The 25,833-nt window shown below is 41.0% G+C and overlaps 5 protein-coding genes across 5 annotated transcripts; all 5 read left to right on the top strand.

Moving 5' to 3' along the window:
* Window positions 1-3,827: 3,827 nt before the first annotated feature.
* Window positions 3,828-5,054, top strand: LOC128712738 (uncharacterized). The gene has a single exon (XM_053807613.1). It carries the CDS (start codon window positions 3,828-3,830, stop codon window positions 5,052-5,054), a length of 1,227 nt encoding a protein of 408 aa, XP_053663588.1.
* A 1,773-nt stretch (window positions 5,055-6,827) lies between these two features.
* LOC128715327 (uncharacterized) lies at window positions 6,828-8,054 on the top strand. Its single transcript, XM_053810210.1, has one exon. It carries the CDS (start codon window positions 6,828-6,830, stop codon window positions 8,052-8,054), a length of 1,227 nt encoding a protein of 408 aa, XP_053666185.1.
* A 3,417-nt stretch (window positions 8,055-11,471) lies between these two features.
* Window positions 11,472-12,698, top strand: LOC128715164 (uncharacterized). Its single transcript, XM_053810046.1, has one exon. It carries the CDS (start codon window positions 11,472-11,474, stop codon window positions 12,696-12,698), a length of 1,227 nt encoding a protein of 408 aa, XP_053666021.1.
* A 3,417-nt stretch (window positions 12,699-16,115) lies between these two features.
* On the top strand, window positions 16,116-17,342 carry LOC128712737 (uncharacterized). Its single transcript, XM_053807612.1, has one exon. The coding sequence runs from the start codon at window positions 16,116-16,118 to the stop codon at window positions 17,340-17,342; it is 1,227 nt and encodes a 408-aa protein (XP_053663587.1).
* A 6,943-nt stretch (window positions 17,343-24,285) lies between these two features.
* On the top strand, window positions 24,286-25,256 carry LOC128714338 (uncharacterized). Its single transcript, XM_053809214.1, has 2 exons — window positions 24,286-24,651; window positions 24,735-25,256. The coding sequence occupies exons 1-2, from the start codon at window positions 24,286-24,288 to the stop codon at window positions 25,254-25,256; spliced, it is 888 nt and encodes a 295-aa protein (XP_053665189.1).
* The last annotated feature ends 577 nt before the right edge of the window (window positions 25,257-25,833 follow it).

The following is a 25,833-nucleotide window of genomic DNA, read 5'->3' as shown; positions in this document are numbered from 1 at the left end:
TTTATCGGAGAACTAGGTTGGTTCCGAGTAAGTAAAAGAAAATTTAGATAAACAAGCGCTAAATTTAATACGCATTTCAAGTTCAGTACTGTTAAATTTTTTTCAAAGCGTGCTCTTAGTTTCAGCTTCAATTTTATTAAATATATCTCCAGAAATTATTCATCAACTTATGTGCACCTCAATTATCAAGAACAAATAATAAGGTCGTGCAGCCTTGACGTTCTCTAAAAATAAAAAAAATCTACTAGAGAAAGATTAATATATAACAAAACCCCTAATTTATCATGCATGAAATTATTTTAATGGATGTACGGCTCGGTCGTTCGTTAGTGAATTAAATAAGTAATTTGAATTAAGTGTTACATTGGAAATGTATTTCAATATGCGCATTTTTCACATCATTAAAACAAAGAACTATCAACAACGGCTGTATAACATAAAGCTGGAAAATTCATTATTATTCAGTTCAACTTATTCCATTGACACTAACAGCTAGTCAGAACTAAAGGGCTTAGTATATTTACGGTAAAAGAAAATGTTGAGCGTTACTCTGTTTCAAGCAATATACTTGCTAAATTTTACATTTGAAGAACTTTCTCCAGTATCGAATAAATGTAACCTTTCGCCAACAATTGACAAAATCGTACAACTACAACGTCACCGATACCTGCCAAATGCTACCGCAGAAGTTTGCATCGTTACCACAAACATCTCAACATTGAGTGAGAGTCATCCCAGCGTGATGTCTATGCTGATTTCACAGCATCCTGTGAAATTTGCAACTGATCGACCTATTAATAGCAATAGAAAGCTTAAATACGCGAATGTAGTGCTGCTGGATGTCACGGGTTGGCATCAGGTAAGCTTTCTCAATCATCCCATAGCATCCAGAATATACATTATGGACGCATCTTGTATTCCAGTTTCCAGTTCTTCATTTCACGAAACAGTTCAGTAATAACCCATGTCACTCCATCGATGCTCGCTTCATCGTTCTCGTGACACGATCGTGTTTCCTTGAAGATCGTTCCACAATAGTACAGTTTTTCGATGACCAAGGTATAGTAAACTACGCCATTGTACCAATGCCATCGAGTGCTCATGAACGAGTGGATAACATCAGCATCTACACTGAAAACCGATTCTCCAAGGAGCAGATCTTCGTGCAGCTGGATGATCTCGACAACATGCACCGCCTGTTCCCGAACAAACTCATCAACCTGTACGGTTATCCTAACCGTGTAGGGGTCCTTCGCAACGATTTTCCATATATTGTTATACACGACAAAGACAAAAATGAAGTTGGTGAAGAAGAAGGTGATAACGTTATCCTAGGTACCGTAAAAATATTCTTCAGGGATATAGGCAGAATGATGCTGCACTTAAATTACACATTTTTTCAACAAACAACTGACCAGTACAATGCTGACGTTTACTTCGACCTTTCTTCAGAGCGTGAACATTTCCAGCACGTGCTTGCGTTTCGAGAAATGGGTGGTATGTGCTTGATATGTCCGGCGAAAACAAACAGATATTTCATACCATATCTGCTGAAACCATTCTCACTCGGAGTATGGATTTTTTTGGGTGGAGTATTTGTAATTTGTAACCTCTTGCAATGTCTTTTTCCTACCATTTTTCGACACGATCTTATTCTTCAAACAATCTTTGGAGACATAGGCATCAGAAACAGCCACACTTTCTCGACCAGATCAGTTGCTTTCACTCTTATGCTGCTGTCATTCTTCTTTACTAGATCGTACAACAGCAGAATCATATCGTTGATGTCTCTAGGAAAATTCCACCAACAACCAAACACGATTGCCGAGTTCAAGCGGTCCGATTACAAGTTTTTTGTGCTTACAAATGACCAATCCAAACATCTTGATGTTGAACTGAGATCCAAGCTACTGGATGCAGAAGAATGGGAACTGTTGAAGACAAAATACGGCCTGCAAATTTATCATCACTACTGCTCAGTGCAAGTTTGTGGTGATGCTAAGGTGTACTCTTCTGTGTTGTCACAAACGCAGTCTCATCCGGTATTTATGGTAAAAGAAAAGATCATACCAGCACTACACATACTTCAGTTTGCCGAAAAATCTCCACTCTTCGGTACGATGAAGCATTTTTTTGGACTTTACAATGAAAGGGGCTTATGGAAGTACACGATGGACAGGCACGACAAAATGGTTAAAAAGCCATTCGAACCGGAGAACGATATTTTCGAAATTGTGTTCAACTTTGAAGATCTAATGAGCGTGTGGTTGTTGTTAGTTGCAGGATGGTTGGTCAGTATGGTTATATTTTTTTGTGAAGTTTATTTCCAATAGAAATGCAAATGATCTAAAAACACAACATACATCTATTAATCCAACGTGAACATACGTTTAAAACCTACTGCTACATTTTACTCCTTAAAGTTAATGTTGCTTATATATAAAAAATACAAAATTTCTTATAATTGTGTGCTTCACAAATTTGCTTTGATAAACTGTTTTTATTTTTCAACGCAATTTAAACGGCCATTTGAATCTAGTACACTGGTATCAAAAGCGGATTCGGTATAATAGATGAAACGCCACCGTAGAAAATCGCAATCATCAAATTCGTGAACAAACATAATTTTATGTTTAATAACTTTAAAACATCCAAGAATTGATTTAATTTTCAAGTTGAAATATTCAAAAACTTCAAACAAATACCAAAAACCCAATAACCTTAAGGTGACGGTTTTTCCACACATTTTTCATTAAACATTACGTCGTATATTACTTATAGGCACCAACATTTTTTCCCTACGGCATCATTTCTGATACAACAATTGCAGAGAAGAATTCGAAGTTAAATCCCGGGGAGCCAGTACTAAATGAATTTTGTAAAGAATATAGCTTTTCAATCTGTGTGTCATGTGATATAAAAGATAATCGCTCTTACGAACTTTTATTTACTACGCTAAGCACGCTAAGCACAATCCTGGTTCAATCTTTATAGCCGTCTATCATATGACTAATGCATACATCCATAATAAATGCAACTCTAAACGCTTATTTCTTCATCTTTAATTTGATGAAATACCGAAAACTTCTAACTTTCCTCCATAAAATTGTAATTATATAAATCATACCGCAATTATTTTCATCTCGTCAAAATATAAGAAAAATATAACTACATTTAGCTGGCTCTGTAAGAAAAACACGAAAAAAATCATTTTACCGTTTCAGTACTAGTCTATTTTCGAACCAAACAAATGTGCTGAAGCATGGCAAAGTTGTTTATAAACCTATTACTTATCATATATTGGCTATACATGTCAGACTTTGCCATGTGTAGCTTAGCTCCGATTTCTACACAATACAACCTTTCGCCAACCATCGACAAAATCGTACAACTACAACGTCACCGATACCTGCCAAATGCTACCGCAGAAGTTTGCATCGTTACCACAAACATCTCAACATTGAGCGAGAGTCATCCCAGCGTGATGTCTATGCTGATTTCACAGCATCCTGTGAAATTTGCAACCGAGCGACCTATGAATAGCAATAGAAAGCTTAAATACGCGAATGTAGTGCTGCTGGATGTCACGGGTTGGCAACAGGTAAGCTTTCTGAATCATCCCATAGCATCCAGAATATACATTATGGACGCATCTTGTATTCCAGTTTCCAGTTCTTCATTTCACGAAACAGTTCAGTAATAACCCATGTCACTCCATCGATGCTCGCTTCATCGTTCTCGTGACACGATCGTGTTTCCTTGAAGATCGTTCCTCAATAGTACAGTTTTTCGATGACCAAGGTATAGTAAACTACGCCATTGTACCAATGCCATCGAGTGCTCTTGAACGAGTGGATAACATCAGCATCTACACTGAAAACCGATTCTCCAAGGAGCAGATCTTCGTGCAGCTAGATGATCTCGACAACATGCACCGCCTGTTCCCGGACAAACTCATCAACCTGTACGGCTATCACATTCGCATTGGGGTTAAGCGAGATGATTTTCCATATATCATGATGTGGCAGGACCATACATTATTTAATGGAATTTTATGGATTATGTTTCGGGATATCGGTATTACCAGTTTGAATTTAACATTTTCTTTCACTCACCAATCCACTGAACATTACAATGCTGACGTTTATTATGACATTATATTTCAGCGTGAGCATTTTCAGCACGATTTTGCTTTCCCTGACATGGGGGGAATGTGTTTATCGTGTCCAGTAAAACATAGTAAATTTGTCGTGCCACATTTTCTTACACCGTTCTCACTTGGTGCTTGGATTTTTCTGGGAGGAGTTTTGGTAGTTTGCTGCATCTTGCGACTACTCTTTCCCTTCATTTTCCGATACGATCCGATTCTACAGACGCTCTTTGGAGTCATCGGCAACGAATACAACCAAGCATTCCCGGCCCGAGCACTGCTGTTTGGGCTATCTTGGTTATCATTCTTTTTTTCTAAAGTCTACAACAGCAGAATCTTGGCACTCATGTCCCTGGGATCATTCTCTAAACGACCGAACACGATTGCCGAGTTTATGCAGTCAGATTATATGATGGTGATACACAAAGAACACCTTTTGAAGTTCGCTTTGGATGATTTCATTCCCAAAATGCTTGATCTAGAGGAATTTGAACGATTACGGGGAGAAATGGGCGTGAAATACCACTACAATTACTGCTCTCTGCAACTTTGCGGAGAGGCTTTGTTACTAACAACTGTTGCGTTTAGAGGTCTTTACCACGATTTTTTCACCATCAAAGAACGTGTCATTCCTTATCCAAAAACATTACAGTTTGCTGAAAATTCGCCTGTAGTAACAGTGATATCCCGCTACCTCGGATTATTTTATGAAACTGGACTATGGGATTACAATTTTGAAAAACATATGAAATTTCTAGCTACGAAACCAGAGCCGAAGACTGTGCTGTACGGCGTTGTTTTCTCTTTCGATGATCTAATGAGTGTGTGGATCTTGCTTGGAGTTGGTTTGTTGATCAGTACCATTTTGTTTGTTGGAGAACTATTGAGCAAAAAGCGATCGTGATTTCATGAATATTTTTCTTTTCATACAACGTTTTTTATTCGATACATACTAATCTGTATTATTTCAAAATTTATCTTAACAAGATTTTTAGTATTCTGGATTATTCTTATTGATGAGTCTTTGATGATTACTCGGTATAGTTACACGATACAAATCTTTAATTACAAATCCTACCCATTCCATAACATAGAGTATCAATAAAAACAGACTCGCTTGTGTTTCGTGTTCAAACGATACAAAAAATTATGAGTATGTTTACCTTTTTCTGACTATTGAGATCAAACATCCTTCCTTCATTATAGCTGAAATTCTAAGCGGTTGTCAAAAGATTGCAAGCTTAAGATTTGTGTTGTCCACCAAAGTTGGCTAATCTTTTCTGCTCAAAACGAGTTGCCATCTCTGCTCGAATTCACCAACACATGCAAGAAAAGATTTGTAGAGTGTAAAAAAACGAGCAAGATTTGTATCGTGTGAAATTACCTATTGAATAATTGATGGCAAGGTTTATTTTTTGTTCAAGTAGGATGTTCTGGCCGTATTGTTTATAGTTAATGCTATCTTACACTGTGGTATAATTTACATCACTATGTATACATTTTCTTCTCGAATGAGCTAAAAGACACATACAAATATCCGTCTGCGTAACTGCGTAACATTCCGTCATCCAGTAGAGTAGACTTTTATCCAACCAGGGTCTGAAACGTAGTTAGTAATGATGGTGTGTCGTCCCTGTTGCTTGTTTCGTTTTCTTCTTCCATGTTTGCTGTTTCGGCTACATTTTGACGGATCGTTCTGGCAGTACACTTTCGGTCGACCTTGTTTTATCGTAAACAAAATTTACAGGCATCAAACTACTTTAAAAACTGCACTACACGACCTGACGCGCTTATAACGATCGAATAACCAAAACGCGAGATACGTTCGTGTCTGGAAGTTTCCAGATCAGTTTCCACGATCACAAGATACACAAATTATTACACAAATTATTACAATAATTACATTAATACCTGAATAAGCGATTATTATTTGATTAATAATACCATCGTGATACTACTAATCTCCTACCTTGCAATCCAAACGTTGCGTTTTACGAAATCACAGCATTAATTTTTGAACATCTATATTCTACACTGCTCATCGACTCTACAAACAGAAGGTCTAAGTGCCATTGAGCTCAGTTGGTTTACTTCAATCCAGCACTTTACACCGTTGTAACGATGTTCAGGGCACTGTATGTTGTCTTGTTCTGCTTTTGTATTCCTGACTTTGCCATGTGTAGCTTAGCTCCGATTTCTACACAATACAACCTTTCGCCAACCATCGACAAAATCGTACAACTACAACGTCACCGATACCTGCCAAATGCTACCGCAGAGGTTTGCATCGTTACCACAAACATCTCAACATTGAGTGAGAGTCATCCCAGCGTGATGTCTATGCTGATTTCACAGCATCCTGTGAAATTTGCAACCGATCGACCTATCAATAGCAATAGAAAGCTTAAATACGCGAATGTAGTGCTGCTGGATGTCACGGGTTGGCAACAAGTAAGCTTTCTCTATCATCCTATAGCATCCAGAATATACATTATGGACGCATCTTGTATTCCAGTTTCCAGTTCTTCATTTCACGAAACAGTTCAGTAATAATCCATGTCACTTCATCGATGCTCGCTTCATCGTTCTCGTGACACGATCGTGTTTCCTTGAAGATCGTTCCTCAATAGTACAGTTTTTCGATGACCAAGGTATAGTAAACTACGCCATTGTACCAATGCCATCGAGTGCTCATGAACGAGTGGATAACATCAGCATCTACACTGAAAACCGATTTTCCAAGGAGCAGATCTTCGTGCAGCTGGATGATCTCGACAACATGCGTCTCCTTTTCCCGAACAAACTCATCAACCTGTACGGCTATCACATTCGCATTGGAGTTAAGCAAAACGATGTGCCGTACATGGTGATATGGCAAAATCCATCTGAATTTCTCGGCACATTAAATCATATATTCAAAATAATTGATAAAAATGTTCTCAATTTAACGTACACTTTCTTCCAACAAACTTCGGAACATTACGATGGTGACGCTTACTACGGGATTGCCTTCCAGCGAGACCATTTCCAGCACGAGGTAGCTTTCCCTGACATGGATGGGATGTGTCTATTGTGTCCAGAGCATCAGGAGAAATACTTCATTCCACATCTCTTTAAACCGTTTTCACTCGGTGCTTGGATTTTCCTGGGAGGAGTTTTGGTAGTTTGCTGCATCTTGCGACTACTCTTTCCCTTCATTTTCCGATACGATCCGATTCTACAGACGCTCTTTGGAGTCATCGGCAACGAATACAACCAAGCATTCCCGGCCCGAGCACTGCTGTTTGGGCTATCTTGGTTATCATTTTTCTTCTCCAGAACTTACACAAGCAAGATCATGGCACTCATGTCCCTAGGACGATTCTATAAAAGACCAAACACGATTGCCGATTTTATGCAGTCGGATTATATGATGGTGATATACAAAGAACAACGTGCACAGTTCCCTCTGGATGATTTCCTTCCCAAAATACTCGACCAGCATGAGTTCGAACAGTTAAGGGGAAAACTTGGCGTTAATTACCGCCTGGAATACTGCTCTCTAGAGCCTCGTGGACTTGCATATTGGCTAACAGTGCGGTATGTTCACCAGTTCAACAAAGATTTTTTCGTTATCAAAGAAAGCATTGTTCCATATCCACGTACGTTGCAGTTTGCTAAAAATTCACCTATCGTTACAGTGATATCCCGCTACCTCGGATTATTTTATGAAACTGGACTATGGAACTACATTTACGAAAGACATTTGGCTATACTAGAAATGGTACCAGAATCTAAGAATACTCTTTCGCAAGTGGTTTTCTCTTTTGATGATCTAATGATTGTATGGATCTTGCTAGGAGTTGGTTTGTTGATCAGTACCGTTTTGTTTGTTGGAGAACTGTTGAGTAAAAAAAGAAAGTGATTGAAAGTATCTTATACTTTCCGTATCGCATTAGTTATACGCGCCTTGCATCTTTCAATTGGCTTAATTGGCTTTTTTAATATCTTTGATCATTAATTTAGTTTAAAATTATTCCGCTACTATTGATTAAAACCAAAACTATAAGCATAACGCTAAGTAAATTTCTGAATGAACTCGACGTTAGGTAAGATCCAGCAAGTCTGGTATCATTGCATTGCATTTACTTCCTGATACATGATGCCGAAACGTTCCACACCCGCTGTTGATGAACCAACGGTCAATTTAACTGACAGCAGCCCGAGCCAACCCAGACTAAGGATTCGCCGATAGATGGCGCTAAAACATATCGCGATCGGTGAACACGAGAATCCCTGATCGCCAGGGTAATGACCGAGTGGTCTTGGTGGAAAGTACTTGATTGGCAAAAGGTACTCTATCAACAACATCGAGACTACCGACGTGATTTTTTAGCTTCGTTTAATAAAGATAGTTTGTTAAAATACCCGACCGTCTTTTCTTCAACTTAAGATTCGGGTGACAAGAGTCGGTTGCTGCGGTGGCAACACCCGCCTCAAATCAAGTCCTAATAGATCATAATCTCGAATGTAATTAACTAGGCTCAAGAAATGCATAACCGATCATTCAGAAGAAATGTATTTGATATCATCCAACTACAAGTCTAGTCTAGATAGGGTCTATTTTCAAAATTAACTTTCCTAACCATTTGTTTTATCGACACAACAACTTGAAGCGGTCTAGAGGCCTGCCATTTCTGGATTTCTGTGACATTTTATTTACCAGTAGCTGGATAGTCAGTTCTGCGTACGGCACTAACCAAACATACTAAGCATACACCACTAAAATTACATTAGTATTAGTATTTACAACTAAAACTCATAATCCTCGAGCAGTTAAGAATTACCAAAAGCTTAAAGCTAGGGTAGTGTAGTGTAGGGTAGTTATATAGGTCCCTTCGTCTATCCACCCTCTGTTTAAGACATGGGAACGTCCTTTCACTAACTTGGCTGTACAAATAATTGTTTTCCACGTTATTCTTATGAAGTGTACCAACCACAAACAAAAATAGCTTACATTACCTAATTTTGAAGTATTTGTAGTCATATGCATTATGTTCCAGTTGCCAGGAACAAAAACGCGGGTATACGTAGATCAACACACACGACTCAGGCGGGAGGAGAAAAAAGTTCACCGCACCAAGAAACAACTCAGTGAGGAACGGCGAGTGTAGGAACTTCAAGAAATTCGAGTGCATTACGAACCAGAAAGAAAGTTTTACCAAGAGGTAGCAGGTCACCAAAACAACTTCAGACCTAAGGTGATCTAATCTGACAAGGCTACAAGATCGTCTTGTCCCATTCGTAGAAAAAGTAGTTGGAGACTATCAGAGGGGATTCCGAAACGGAAAATCAACCACTGACCAGATCTTCACTATGTGGCAGATCTTGGAAAAGATGACAGAGCAGCAGCTGCACTCCTTCCATCTCTTCTTCGACTTCGAGGCCGCATACGACAGCACCGCCAGGGTAAAATTTAACTACGCAATGAGCTCTTTTGGAATCCCGGCCAAGCTTACCAGACTAGTACGAACGACAAAAACTAACGTCACATGCCAGGTGATGGTGGAAAGAAAACTCTCAGAGCCCTTACCACCAAAGGTCTGCGCCAAAGAGATGGGTAAGGTTGTCTACTCTTCAACCTAGCACTAGAGAGGGCCATCCCCAACTCGGAGGTGAAAACTTCGGCGACTATCTTCTATAATTCAATCCAGACCCTGGCATACGTTGATGACATAGACATCATTGGTTTACGGCTCTCCTACGTAGCGGATGCTTACCAAAGGATTGAGCAGGCGGCAGAAAACCTTGGGTTGGAGATTAACGAGGCAAAAACCAAGCTGATGGTGGCACTGCCATTGGGCCTGCTAACACATCCTATGAGCACATTTATGAGCTGTACGACGAATTTACTGTCGTACAGCGGATCAGATCCGCTAGGTTCCGGTAGGCTGGTTCCGTCATGAGAATGACCGGACGACTCATCCCGTAAAGTACTTTTAGATCATCCAAATGGACAGAGGAAGCGTGGTAGGCCCAAATTCAGATGGAGTGATGGCGTTACGATGGCAGGATATGCCCGACCTAGAAGTAGTTACTATTTATACGAGTCAAGAAACTCGTACGCGATAACAGAATAGTCCTCAACATCGAACCACCGTGGCTTGTGGGTATCTACACCAAGTATCCAGAGGCGGATCATCTATACAGTGGAAAAAGTAACCACGGGATGCCCCGAGCATAGAGGACTAACGGCCCGAAGTAGTGCCGCTGTGAACTCCGTCGTCACGGAGGGCCCAGAAGAATAGAAGTCAGTCGTACCTCCGCCTTACCGTCAGTGGGTCTTTCCGCTTGGGGCTTTCAAGGAACTTAGTACACAACTGCAAGTATTAGCTGATTGTTAATATTTAAAAACAAATGGAGAATACAAAGCTGATAAGCAAACCCAGCATTTTATTAAACTTTTGTTATTGTTACATGATCACAATATGAGCATACGTGAGATAACCATACGGAACAAACGCCACGTGGTTCATACTTTTGTAAGCTAATAGCTACTCTCAGTTATTGCTTTCGCTGACTGTTTAATATTCCATGAATTATGAAAATATACTGAATGCGACTATCATATTATCTCCGATGTAAAATGTTGATTTCTACGAAGTCATGGCATTAATTTTTGAACATTTATATTCTACACTGCTCATCGACTCTACAAACAGAAGGTCTAAGTGCGATTGAGCTCAGTTGGTTTACTTCAATCCAGCACTTTACACCGTTGTAACGATGTTCAGGGCACTGTATGTTGTCTTGTTCTGCTTTTGTATTCCTGACTTTGCCATGTGTAGCTTAGCTCCGATTTCTACACAATACAACCTTTCGCCAACCATCGACAAAATCGTACAACTACAACGTCACCGATACCTGCCAAATGCTACCGCAGAAGTTTGCATCGTTACCACAAACATCTCAACATTGAGCGAGAGTCATCCCAGCGTGATGTCTATGCTGATTTCACAGCATCCTGTGAAATTTGCAACCGATCGACCTATGAATAGCAATAGAAAGCTTAAGTACGCGAATGTAGTGCTGCTGGATGTCACGGGTTGGCAACAGGTAAGCTTTCTGAATCATCCCATAGCATCCAGAATATACATTATGGACGCATCTTGTATTCCAGTTTCCAGTTCTTCATTTCACGAAACAGTTCAGTAATAACCCATGTCACTCCATCGATGCTCGCTTCATCGTTCTCGTGACACGATCGTGTTTCCTTGAAGATCGTTCCACAATAGTACAGTTTTTCGATGACCAAGGTATAGTAAACTACGCCATTGTACCAATGCCATCGAGTGCTCATGAACGAGTGGATAACATCAGCATCTACACTGAAAACCGATTCTCCAAGGAGCAGATCTTCGTGCAGCTGGATGATCTCGACAACATGCACAGCCTGTTCCCGGACAAACTCATCAACCTGTACGGCTATCACATTCGCATTGGAGTTAAGCAAAACGATGTGCCGTACATGGTGATATGGAAAGACACGAATGACTATCTTGGCTTGTTAAATGATATATTCAAAATAATTGGTAAAAATGTTCTCAATTTAACGTACACTTTCTTCCAACAAACTTCGGAACATTACGATGGTGACGCTTACTACGGGATTGCCTTCCAGCGAGACCATTTCCAGCACGAGGTAGCTTTCCGAGACATGGATGGGATGTGTCTTTTGTGTCCAGAGCATCAGGAGAAATACTTCATTCCACATCTCTTTAAACCGTTTTCACTCGGTGCTTGGATTTTCCTGGGAGGAGTTTTGGTAGTTTGCTGCATCTTGCGACTACTCTTTCCCTTTATTTTCCGATACGATCCGATTCTACAGACGCTCTTTGGAGTCATCGGCAACGAATACAACCAAGCATTCCCGGCCCGAGCACTGCTGTTTGGGCTATCTTGGTTATCATTTTTCTTCTCCAGATCTTACACAAGCAAGATCATGGCACTCATGTCCCTAGGACGATTCTATAAAAGACCAAACACGATTGCCGATTTTATGCAGTCGGATTATATGATGGTGATACAAAAAATACAACGTGCACAGTTCCCTCTGGATGATTTCCTTCCCAAAATACTCGACCAGCATGAGTTCGAACAGTTAAGGGGAAAACTTGGCGTTAATTACCGCCTGGAATACTGCTCTCTAGAGCCTCGTGGACTTGCATATTGGCTAACAGTGCGGTATGTTCACCAGTTCAACAAAGATTTTTTCGTTATCAAAGAAAGCATTGTTCCATATCCACGTACGTTGCAGTTTGCTAAAAATTCACCTATCGTTACAGTGATATCCCGCTACCTCGGATTATTTTATGAAACTGGTCTTTGGTACTACATTTACGAACGACAATTGGCAATACTAGAAATGGTACCAGAATCTAAGAATACTCTTTCGCAAGTGGTTTTCTCTTTTGATGATCTAATGATTGTGTGGATCTTGCTAGGAGTTGGTTTGTTGATCAGTACCGTTTTGTTTGTTGGAGAACTGTTGAGTAAAAAAAGAAAGTGATTGAAAGTATCTTATACTTTCCGTATCGCATTAGTTATACGCGCCTTGCATCTTTCAATTGGCTTAATTGGCTTTTTTAATATCTTTGATCATTAATTTAGTTTAAAATTATTCCGCTACTATTGATTAAAACCAAAACTATAAGCATAACGCTAAGTAAATTTCTGAATGAACTCGACGTTAGGTAAGATCCAGCAAGTCTGGTATCATTGCATTGCATTTACTTCCTGATACATGATGCCGAAACGTTCCACACCCGCTGTTGATGAACCAACGGTCAATTTAACTGACAGCAGCCCGAGCCAACCCAGACTAAGGATTCGCCGATAGATGGCGCTAAAACATATCGCGATCGGTGAACACGAGAATCCCTGATCGCCAGGGTAATGACCGAGTGGTCTTGGTGGAAAGTACTTGATTGGCAAAAGGTACTCTATCAACAACATCGAGACTACCGACGTGATTTTTTAGCTTCGTTTAATAAAGATAGTTTGTTAAAATACCCGACCGTCTTTTCTTCAACTTAAGATTCGGGTGACAAGAGTCGGTTGCTGCGGTGGCAACACCCGCCTCAAATCAAGTCCTAATAGATCATAATCTCGAATGTAATTAACTAGGCTCAAGAAATGCATAACCGATCATTCAGAAGAAATGTATTTGATATCATCCAACTACAAGTCTAGTCTAGATAGGGTCTATTTTCAAAATTAACTTTCCTAACCATTTGTTTTATCGACACAACAACTTGAAGCGGTCTAGAGGCCTGCCATTTCTGGATTTCTGTGACATTTTATTTACCAGTAGCTGGATAGTCAGTTCTGCGTACGGCACTAACCAAACATACTAAGCATACACCACTAAAATTACATTAGTATTAGTATTTACAACTAAAACTCATAATCCTCGAGCAGTTAAGAATTACCAAAAGCTTAAAGCTAGGGTAGTGTAGTGTAGGGTAGTTATATAGGTCCCTTCGTCTATCCACCCTCTGTTTAAGACATGGGAACGTCCTTTCACTAACTTGGCTGTACAAATAATTGTTTTCCACGTTATTCTTATGAAGTGTACCAACCACAAACAAAAATAGCTTACATTACCTAATTTTGAAGTATTTGTAGTCATATGCATTATGTTCCAGTTGCCAGGAACAAAAACGCGGGTATACGTAGATCAACACACACGACTCAGGCGGGAGGAGAAAAAAGTTCACCGCACCAAGAAACAACTCAGTGAGGAACGGCGAGTGTAGGAACTTCAAGAAATTCGAGTGCATTACGAACCAGAAAGAAAGTTTTACCAAGAGGTAGCAGGTCACCAAAACAACTTCAGACCTAAGGTGATCTAATCTGACAAGGCTACAAGATCGTCTTGTCCCATTCGTAGAAAAAGTAGTTGGAGACTATCAGAGGGGATTCCGAAACGGAAAATCAACCACTGACCAGATCTTCACTATGTGGCAGATCTTGGAAAAGATGACAGAGCAGCAGCTGCACTCCTTCCATCTCTTCTTCGACTTCGAGGCCGCATACGACAGCACCGCCAGGGTAAAATTTAACTACGCAATGAGCTCTTTTGGAATCCCGGCCAAGCTTACCAGACTAGTACGAACGACAAAAACCAACGTCACATGCCAGGTGATGGAGGAAAGAAAACTCTCAGAGCCCTTACCACCAAAGGTCTGCGCCAAGGAGATGGGTTAGGTTGTCTACTCTTCAACCTAGCACTAGAGAGGGCCATCCCCAACTCGGAGGTGAAAACTTCGGCGACTATCTTCTATAATTCAATCCAGACCCTGGCATACGTTGATGACATAGACATCATTGGTTTACGGCTCTCCTACGTAGCGGATGCTTACCAAAGGATTGAGCAGGCGGCAGAAAACCTTGGGTTGGAGATTAACGAGGCAAAAACCAAGCTGATGGTGGCACTGCCATCGGGCCTGCTAACACATCCTATGAGCACATTTATGAGCTGTACGACGAATTTACTGTCGTACAGCGGATCAGATCCGCTAGGTTCCGGTAGGCTGGTTCCGTCATGAGAATGACCGGACGACTCATCCCGTAAAGTACTTTTAGATCATCCAAATGGACAGAGGAAGCGTGGTAGGCCCAAATTCAGATGGAGTGATGGCGTTACGATGGCAGGATATGCCCGACCTAGAAGTAGTTACTATTTATACGAGTCAAGAAACTCGTACGCGATAACAGAATAGTCCTCAACATCGAACCACCGTGGCTTGTGGGTATCTACACCAAGTATCCAGAGGCGGATCATCTATACAGTGGAAAAAGTAACTACGGGATGCCCCGAGCATAGAGGACTAACGGCCCGAAGTAGTGCCGCTGTGAACTCCGTCGTCACGGAGGGCCCAGAAGAATAGAAGTCAGTCGTACCTCCGCCTTACCGTCAGTGGGTCTTTCCGCTTGGGGCTTTCAAGGAACTTAGTACACAACTGCAAGTATTAGCTGATTGTTAATATTTAAAAACAAATGGAGAATACAAAGCTGATAAGCAAACCCAGCATTTTATTAAACTTTTGTTATTGTTACATGATCACAATATGAGCATACGTGAGATAACCATACGGAACAAACGCCACGTGGTTCATACTTTTGTAAGCTAATAGCTACTCTCAGTTATTGCTTTCGCTGACTGTTTAATATTCCATGAATTATGAAAATATACTGAATGCGACTATCATATTATCTCCGATGTAAAACGTTGATTTCTACGAAGTCATGGCATTAATTTTTGAACATTTATATTCTACACTGCTCATCGACTCTACAAACAGAAGGTCTAAGTGCGATTGAGCTCAGTTGGTTTACTTCAATCCAGCACTTTACACCGTTGTAACGATGTTCAGGGCACTGTATGTTGTCTTGTTCTGCTTTTGTATTCCTGACTTTGCCATGTGTAGCTTAGCTCCGATTTCTACACAATACAACCTTTCGCCAACCATCGACAAAATCGTACAACTACAACGTCACCGATACCTGCCAAATGCTACCGCAGAAGTTTGCATCGTTACCACAAACATCTCAACATTGAGTGAGAGTCATCCCAGCGTGATGTCTATGCTGATTTCACAGCATCCTGTGAAATTTGCAACCGATCGACCTATCAATAGCAATAGAAAGCTTAAATACGCGAATGTAGTGCTGCTGGATGTCACGGGTTGGCAACAAGTAAGCTTTCTCTATCATCCCATAGCAACCAGAATATACATTATGGACGCATCTTGTATTCCAGTTTCCAGTTCTTCATTTCACGAAACAGTTCAGTAATAACCCATGTCACTCCATCGATGCTCGCTTCATCGTTCTCGTGACACGATCGTGTTTCCTTGAAGATCGTTCTACAATAGTACAGTTTTTCGATGACCAAGGTATAGTAAACTACGCCATTGTACCAATGCCATCGAGTGCTCATGAACGAATGGATAACATCAGCATCTACACTGAAAACCGATTCTCCAAGGAGCAGATCTTCGTGCAGCTGGATGATCTCGACAACATGCGTCTCCTTTTCCCGGACAAACTCATCAACCTGTACGGCTATCACATTCGCATTGGAGTTAAGCAAAACGATTTTCCTTACATGGTGATATGGAAAATTCAGGGTTTCTTTTATGGCACGTTAAATCATATATTCACAACAATTGGCAACGATGTCCTCAATTTAACGTACACTTTCTTCCAACAAGATTCGGAACATTACGATGGTGACGCTTACTACGGCATTACCTTCCAGCGAGATCATTTCCAGCACGAGGTAGCTTTCCGAGATATGGATGGGATGTGTATTTTGTGTCCAGTCCAGCAGGAGAAATATTTCTTTCCACATCTCTTTAAACCGTTTTCTCTAGGTGCTTGGATTTTCCTGGGAGGAGTTTTGGTAGTTTGCTGCATCTTGCGACTACTCTTTCCCTCCATTTTCCGATACGATCCGATTCTACAGACGCTCTTTGGAGTCATCGGCAACGAATACAACCAAGCATTCCCGGCCCGAGCACTGCTGTTTGGGCTATCTTGGTTATCATTTTTCTTCTCCAGAACTTACACAAGCAGGATCTTGGCACTCATGTCCCTAGGACGATTCGATAAAAGACCAAACACGATTGCCGAGTTTATGCAGTCGGATTATATGATGGCGATACATAAAGAAGAACGGGCACAGTTCCCTCTGGATGATTTCCTTTCCAAAATACTCGACCAGCATGAGTTCGAACAATTAAGGGGAAAACTTGGCATGAACTTTCGCCTTGAATACTGCACTGTAGAGCCTTGTGGCCTTGCATATTGGCTAACAGTGAGGGATATTCACCAGTTCAACAAAGATTTTTTCGTTATCAAAGAAAGCATTGTTCCATATCCACGTACGTTGCAGTTTGCTAAAAAATCACCTATCGTTACAGTGATATCCCGCTACCTCGGATTATTTTATGAAACTGGACTTTGGAACAAGAATTTTCAAAAACAAATGGATTTATTAGAAACGGTACCAGAATCTAAGAATACTCTTTCGCAAGTGGTTTTCTCATTCGATGATCTAACGAGTGTGTGGATCTTGCTTGGAGTTGGTTTGTTGATCAGTACCGTTTTGTTTGTTGGTGAACTGTTAAGCAAGAAACGAGCATGATTTGCAGTCTCCATACCATTGGAAGCTGAATTGTCACTAAATATGTAATAATTATAGTTTTTCATTGCCTTGTATGAAAGAAGAAACTCTTTTTGTTCATTGTTATAAGTCATCTTAAATAAACTGAGGCGTCACATCATGAATGTGGATTTAAACGAAGAACTCCGTCGCGGTGAGTTTATTTGAAGTTGTATGAAGTAATGCTGCAACAATTTCAGTAAGCCTTGCTTTATTATACAAATATATTCGCTGTGGTACACTTTGGTCGTTGCGAGCTTTCATAATGGTAGCATTTTTAAGCGTTAGATTTACAGTAACATGGTGTTGAAGTGGAAAAAATCACTGTCTAAAATTCACATGGATACATTAATGTAAAAACAAGATTTTTATGAACATGTTTGCTCTTTTAATAACCTCATGAGCATAAGGGCGCTGCTGGGAGCAGACTTGTTGATCGTTAAATGTTAAGCATGTTGAGAATATATTTCAATTGCTCCTGAAGCTTGGATATTATGTCTACTACTACACCGATTATGTTACACCATTTTTACACTAATCATCATAGACATATTCGTGTAGTTTCAATAACAATAGTTAATAAATCTCTTTGTTGCATGTGTTTTTCGCCTAAGCTCCAACGACTAACATAATGCACTTACCGCGGAGAGCAATATTTCATTGAAAAATAAAAACAAAAATTCTTAGAATAGAAACAGAACTATGTCTACTGCTTGGTCGTCCTTAACAGAATTGGTTCTGTAGACGGTGTAAAAATTATGTTTTATTATTCTCGCTGTTCTAGTGCCTCGCTTCGCTCGTAAATTATCCACCACTTGCTGGTGCCATTTTTGTAGGGCGTTTTCTTCCGAAAATGCTTGACCATAACATCAAACCAACCGCAAAGCGGTACATCGATCGGCGTTGTACACGGTTCAGTTTACATCAATCAATCAATCAATTGGCGAAGAAAGGGAACCATTTTCAAGGAGACGAATGGTGCCCCCTCTGAAATGACTACTTCTTTATGTCCTTCTACTTTCGCTGATCCAGTCCTTTTGTCCTGTCCTTTCGAATGCAGCAATTCGTGCACAACAATTTGTGGATGATTAACAGTGCAAAATGACCATAAACGTGCCGGTATGACGACGCTTTGGTGAGTGGAATGAAAATTAATACACGATTTCACTCGTACGTGGTTATTAATCACGCTCACGCAGTCGGTGTACCGTGTCTTTGGACGATTCTTGAGAAGATAAGAACGTACCAGACGAACGATTTTGCTCGTGCAGCAGTTTTCCGCTGCACGATACGTTTCGCTTTTTCCAGAGACGGTGGTCGAGTTGCGGTCCAACTGACGGGAGACATCTTTCTTATGTGGCAAACATCAAACATCATAAATCACAATTTGTCTCACATTTCGGGGAGCGAACAGAGTTGTACTCATTGTTGTTGGTGAGAGTGGTGGAGAAGGTTCCGGCGACATCGAGTGGAAACAGCAATTTTCCATCGTGCGAGAAAATGAAAGTACAACCTATGCAAACTGTCCTGCACCATCGATCCCAAACGCAATGGGTAAAGCGACGTCGTGCCTTGGAAGAAATTTTCTCATCAATCTTTGGCCAGCTTGGTCACGATGGTATCGTTAGCGGTATATCCGATAGGTAAATGTGAGGCCACCAGCACAGAAGTATGGAGCATCATGAAATTGTCTTTGAGGCTATTAGGCGTTTTATTAGATCATGGTAATTGGATAACTGGGTCAAAATGCTTTGCAGAGCAGCAGGCCCATCATCAGCACATGTAGCAAACAAGCTGGGCACAACGGTATAAAACGTTTACCGATAGTCGGTACGACGGAGGAAAGATATGTCTAATTACTCAAGCATGTCCTTAAAACTTTCTAATGCATTTGATAAAATCTAAGGTTATAGAGAGTAGAATGAAATGCTTCCCTGCAATAATTCAATTGAAGCAGGATGATGTATCAAATGTTAATATATAACGCCTAAAGGTTTATTTCGGTATTGTGGAAAATAAAGGACAGCTGCGCGCTGTATTGTTAAGCTCCATTCCACAGCAAATGGCAATAACAAAGCACGGATCATACCAAACCACTGTTGAACGTATACCACCGGGTGCTGTCAGCGAAAAGTTCATGAATAAATGTAGTCGATGGAGATGATCCGCACCCGAAACATTACAATTAACTACCCTTGAACGTTGGACCAGATTTGCACGAATGTTCCACTTTCCGGCCAGGTAGTCGCGATTAAGAAGAATGCCTTCCGTAAGGACTCCTAACCCTTATGCTTGGCGTTACACTTTTACCTTTTGGGCACTGTTTTGCGGAACCATCCAAAAAAGGTGTCGACAAGAAGGAACAAGACGAAACTCACTCGTCCGGGTGAAGATAAATTCACTTTTAACGAGCATCATTTTTTCTCTCTCCTTTAACACCACCTCTGATGGGATATTAATTATTTCGCACACAATACACACGCCACCGATAAGGACCGCTATTCGCATGTTCGTAGGATTGCTGGTTGGCCGCTTTTGGGGACGTGAGGCGGTGTGGATGAAGCTCATTGTCAAAACACTTCACCCGCTTAGCAAACGTCCATTGGAGACTCCGTTTAAGGAATGTTTGGGTTTTGGGCTTTTGTCCTCGGGCCGTGTGAGTAAATCGGAAATGTGTGCATGTGTGACGGTTTGGCTACTGACGATGGGAAATGTTTAGCAACCGACCATCCCATTCACCCATGAAACCTTTCTTTCCTATAGAATAGACCCGGCGCTGGGGTTGCCATTGTGCGATCTGCCATGTTTCTGTGCGGTGTTGTAACGAAGCAAAACGGCACCATGTCAACGTGTGACAGGATCCCGGTTCTAACGGGACTCGGAATTAATCCGATCGCACCGGACAGTATGCTTGAAACAAGCGGTTCAACAATCTGGCGGAGGTCGCGAAAGGTCCGACATGACCACTTCAGACAGGGTATAGTGTTATTTTCCCACCCGAAGCATACCACAATCCAATTATCGGTTCATGTTCTATAACATGTGAGACATATTTTACTCACGAATTGTTCACTTCTTGACATCGCGCTCTGCTTCCGGTGCCTCTTAAAGTTGGAACGTTGGCATCTTTCACCAAATCGTCGTCGACAATCGGTGCAATTTAGGAAACAGAACCACGAGAACCAAGAGAAAGAACGAGGTGTCCAAAACATTGAGCCCAAGTGCCCTCAATTCAGCTCTCAACACAATCTGTTTACGGTACGTAACGAAAAACATGTTCTAAGAATCGTTCCTAAACCCAACTTCGGCCAACCTCTTCCAAAGGAGTATGGCTCCTTTAAGGACTGAATCTCTTTCCATCGATTAACCCTGACCCAAAACTGGAAGATTGGGTACGTAGAGCCCCTGGGATGAAGTGACGCACAACCGTGAATAATGATCCTATTTGACTAGGACAAACAATACTCAAGATAACAACCGGTGAATAAATGTGTGGGAAAAGGGCCCCGTCATGGTGTTGTGAATGGAGAACACCTTGAAAACGGATGTAGCAAGTTGAGCTAATGATTTCCTCCGATGACGGAGAGTCAAAGTTGTCCCGTATTCTTTTCTACTAAAGTATTACGTCGAGAACAGAAAAGAGGGTTCTTTATTAGTAGAACTACTTAGCATTAGTAGAATAACTGAAACACCTTTTAAATGGTAGTATTTATATTGGCAAACATTTAAATATACTACCACGAGAGTAAAATACTTAGCACAATTGGTCTCCAGCATACCTGCACAATAATACATAATAATTCAGATCAGGTTAATTAAATTTTATACAGAACAATTTTGATCACCTCATATCATGCATTGGATCAACTAGTACAATTAAAAACAGGTATAGCGATCCAGGTTACAGCCACGATCGAGACGATACGTTCAATATGATATAAGTGACGAATTTAATGTGTAGCAGCAAATAATGTTTGTGAAGGCATACATTTCTTTAATTAGCATCGCTGCTAAGTTGAAAAATAATTAATTGAAACATTAATCCATCATTTTATAAAAAAAAACTATATCAAACAGGAAACGCAATAACATCTTTGGCAACATTTGGCAGATAAAAATGAAATCCTACAACCCGGCACATGAGATCATCATTCATTACCGATCAGTTGTCGGGGGTAGAATTATTTATGCTAACGTATCGTCCAGTTTTTTTTAAGAGCTTTGAGTGCCCCCCTACCCAATGAGGCTGAAATGTCTGCGAAGGCTCCAATAAGGGAATCTCATTACGAGGAGTTTTTCTAGTATTTTAACGATCATCTGATCATATGAAACATGAAGAAAACCCTGTAATTCTATAGACAGAGGCGAAACGAAGCTTAAACTGGTGGTTAAAATAAAATCCTGTTATTTGTACAAATTATCCAACGAACGTCATACAAAAAAAGTAAAAAATTATAAAAAATAATAATAAAACGAATTATTTTCATTATCCATAAGATCATCAATTAAGTCGCATATCATTTCTTTTTAATAGCATATCTTTTTAGTATCATTTAAACACCACGTTTTAACAATGAGACAAAGTATATTGACAAACTTCTCTGCAGGACGGAACAAGAGATGTTTAAAATGATGAGCAATCAGTAAGAACAACTTTTCTTTCAAGTTTTCTTCAAATACTCTCTTATTATTATTATTATTTTAGTATAGGGTATATCCTTTATGTTATGTCAAATCTCCGTTAGTCTGTTTTTAAGCTTCCAGTCTACTAACCAAGTAGAAGAAGGAAAACTGCTAATCGAACTAAACTGCAGCGCCAAACAAGGATGGTGAAAGCAATTTTTTCTCTAAATTTAAATGATTTTGTTGAAAAAAAAAAATGAAATGTTTTAAATGATTTTCACACCTCCAATCCTTCGAATGTTTGTTCACCCTTTTCTGTGGGTAATCTAAAGTCTCACGGATGAACGCACCTACCTAGGTAGGAAGGCTTACTCTCGACAGAAAAGAAACTTATTCAACAATTGCAATTGTCCAGTGCAGAGGCAAAATAGCTTCACCACCCTAATGCCGCTGGGCAAAAATAACATTCCACCAAACGGGTGATGGAACTTCTTATGTTAAAGCGCCGCCGGCACATTACCTTAGCTCGACTCGTGGTTCCTCATTAACGATAATACCATCGTGAAGTGATGTTGATGTGTGGTTGTTCGGGGTTTGGCTTTTAGTAACGAAAGACAGACCCGGCAGGGAGAAAGTAATTAAAAGCAACATGACGACGACACGCGATGCGGAGGGAAAATGTTAAAAGTAAATTAAATCTAGCCACCCTAATTGGACAGGACCGGTGCCCAATTACCGACCGGCAGCATCGCAGCGATCACGGTGGGTGGCCATTGGACAATTTCATTTATCTTTCGACAGTTTTGCAATCGTTTACATCAAACGATGCTTGTTTTTTACGGCGAAGTTTAATTAAAATGTCGTTTTTATTGGTTCGATCTACATGATGCATAAGCACATTAGGTATGAAGAATAATATGGGCACATCATATTATAGCTAAATGAGATTTTTTATGGAAAATGTTTACGTGCTGTAAAATTGTTTGAATAAACTAACCAAAACTAGTCCAGTTTTAAGACTCGTTAAGGCGAACATTAGTGAGCTAATTTCAAACTGTTACCTTCTTGATCCAGCTAGCCTTCCAAATTCCCACACAAACCGATTCGATACAGATCCAAAGCAATATGATTTGTTCCCATGCCGTACCTCTAGCACATTCTGCCTGAATGCTGAGATGAAAAGATTTTGGCTAGCGTTCGTTACACCGGATTACATGTTAGTAAAGCCTCATCATCATCCCCACGTCTGTGGATTAACAGCTTCATCTTCAAAACGTTTAAATTATGATGCTTCCCTTCGGGGATATGTTTATTACGCTCCAGCTTTGTTCCAGTGTGTTATACGAATGCGAGGGCAGAGCGGAGATTAGGAATTAAAATTAGTTAAGCTCAGTGAGCGTTAATGATGGAGAGCAAATAGAAGATTGATCTAGCGATTGTATTAGGAGAGCATTGTTGGATGTTTTTGGCACAAGAAAAATGTAGTCATGTGTAAAAAATCCCACACAATTAACGAGTATCAGATCATACTCAGTGTAACTACACGTGAAAGGAACAGTCTAATCGTTGCTAACGCAGGCTCGAAGCATTTTAACGAAAATAAAAATAACAAAGATTAGACAGTGTAGAAAACATTGCAAAGGGTTAGTCACATTGTGCTGTTGTCCTCAAAATCACTCAACTGTCTACGAGAGTGCCTCAAACGCACGCTTTTGGCTCTTCGGCTGCATGACTTCCACAGTGGTTACGACTTCCTGCATGGCTAAGCAACGCATCCAACAGCACTAAACTGTTGCCCCTCCCCCACCAGTTCCTTCACAAGTGCCCGAATGCCCTCTGCTTTGAGTGGTTTGGTGTCCTAAAGTCTCCGCACCACAAACCATCGTCATTCGATATGCTCGAGCAGCACCCGACCACGGTAACAATAAGCACCTCACGAACGCACAACTCCAGCACAATGGCGTACCGACAGAACACGATCATGATGACAGTTTTCCGCTGCCTTCCGTTACGAAACGGAGCCCAACGGGATGCCTTGGAAAACGGAGGAAAGATGAATGCGTCTCGAGTGTTCGGTTTCAGTTGTGCACGAGACATCGAGCGTACGGAGACCACAGTGCCGCCCGGTAATCCTGTGGCCAAGTGAGTGTGATTCCTTCCATCAAAAATCCGACGCAAAAAAGTGTTATCCAAAACCCGAACGACGCTACTTCCTTTCGTGAAGTTGCAACACAACTGTGTGTTCTGTGTGGGCGAATCGATGTGTGAGTGTTTCTTTTTTTGTGTGCATTTTTGCGGCGTAATGAGATACCGAGCGTGGGGTACATTGTTGGCTAGTTTGGTCGGATTCCTGCTCATGCTGGACATGCCCGATCGGATTGCAGCCGACCTGATGGGTGACATCCAGCAAGGGTTGAAAACGACCGGCAAGCTGTTCGGCATCAACACGATTGCCGATGTGGCCGATCTGGTGGCGAAGGGGTTTGCGACACGTCGCGGTTCCCAGGAAACGGAGCGACCAGCGCAAGCCACCGAAAACGTCGGTGTCGCAGACGGGTTACTCACTCAAGCACCATCCATGATGACCATTATGATGAAACTGCTCGGACTGGATGGTAGCCAGCTGGGCGCAATGCTCGTCAACGGTATCGTGTTCCTGGCGCACATTGTAAGATCCTCGACCCTGTACCAAACTAACTCAAGGGGAAAAACCATGTAATATTAACTCTAACTTCCCCCGGTCCTGCACAGATAGGGACAAATTTGGGAGCATTTCGGTCACCCGCCCTCGATGTGTCATCTTCCACCTTCCCAACCGATCCACCACTGACGGGTGAAACACAACCAACCCAAGCGAACGAGAGTCAAAAGCCGGGCTCTACCCCACTGGAATGGTTGCTGCGCAATCCCTCGAAACGTTTCCGTGTGCTGCTGGATCAGGTGCAGAATACCGATCTAGCCGAGCGTTTGGATCGCGAAATGGACCAGCTCGACCGCTATGCCCCCGAGGACACGGACTGCATCCGGTTGCTGATGTGTAAGGTGAAACCCTTCATCTGGAAGATGCAAAATGTCGTTCGCGACCAGATACTGGTGAAGACCGATGGCCAGCAGCAACCCTCCAACGAACAGTCGAAACAGTCCGCATTCGCTCCTAACGGTGAAGAGATCCTGAAGGGCATTCATGCCAATTTACCCTCGGAGGAGGAATTCCAGCGGCAGAGTAAAGCTTGTGAGCAACAGTTTCGTCACTGTCGGCGGCTGCCAGAGTAAAACAATCCTCAGGCAGCTTTGAATGGTGTTGGGCGAGGGCAGCAGATGACGTCGCATGTTGGTGGAGAGCGTTACACGTACCTTTGGAAATTTGTTACGCTATGGTGGATTGTTAGATATGGTTGAAAGACATGTACAATGGATGAATTAATGCTTAAGGTGCACAGCAATGCGTAATGCTCGGAGGCCGTTGGGGTTATTGTGCGGTGCTGTAAAAGTGGAAAACATGTGCAATGATTGTGTAAAAAAAAAAGCGAATTTAGATTTTAAGCTCAAGCATACAAAGTAAAAACAATAGCAACGATCAGTGCTATCAGGAGCTTCATAATTTAATCTTCTGTATCATAAGTTTGCAACAAACAAAGCAGCTACCAATAAACTTTTCATAATTATGATCAATGTTTTTTCACAATTTTTTATGTTTAAGGAAGCATAATGGTTTGACTTTGATCTTTGATCTGCGATCCTATGTAAAATTCTATGCATTCAATTTGGTAATGAAATATTACTTTTCCCATATTTTTTTATAATTTCTCAACGTATATACTTGTCGTATTACTGTCTTGTCTTGTGTGTC

The sequence above is a fragment of the Anopheles marshallii genome, chromosome 3 (assembly GCF_943734725.1).
Source record: "Anopheles marshallii chromosome 3, idAnoMarsDA_429_01, whole genome shotgun sequence".
Taxonomy (NCBI): domain Eukaryota; kingdom Metazoa; phylum Arthropoda; class Insecta; order Diptera; family Culicidae; genus Anopheles; species Anopheles marshallii.
This window is presented reverse-complemented; position numbering and strand designations above follow the sequence as displayed.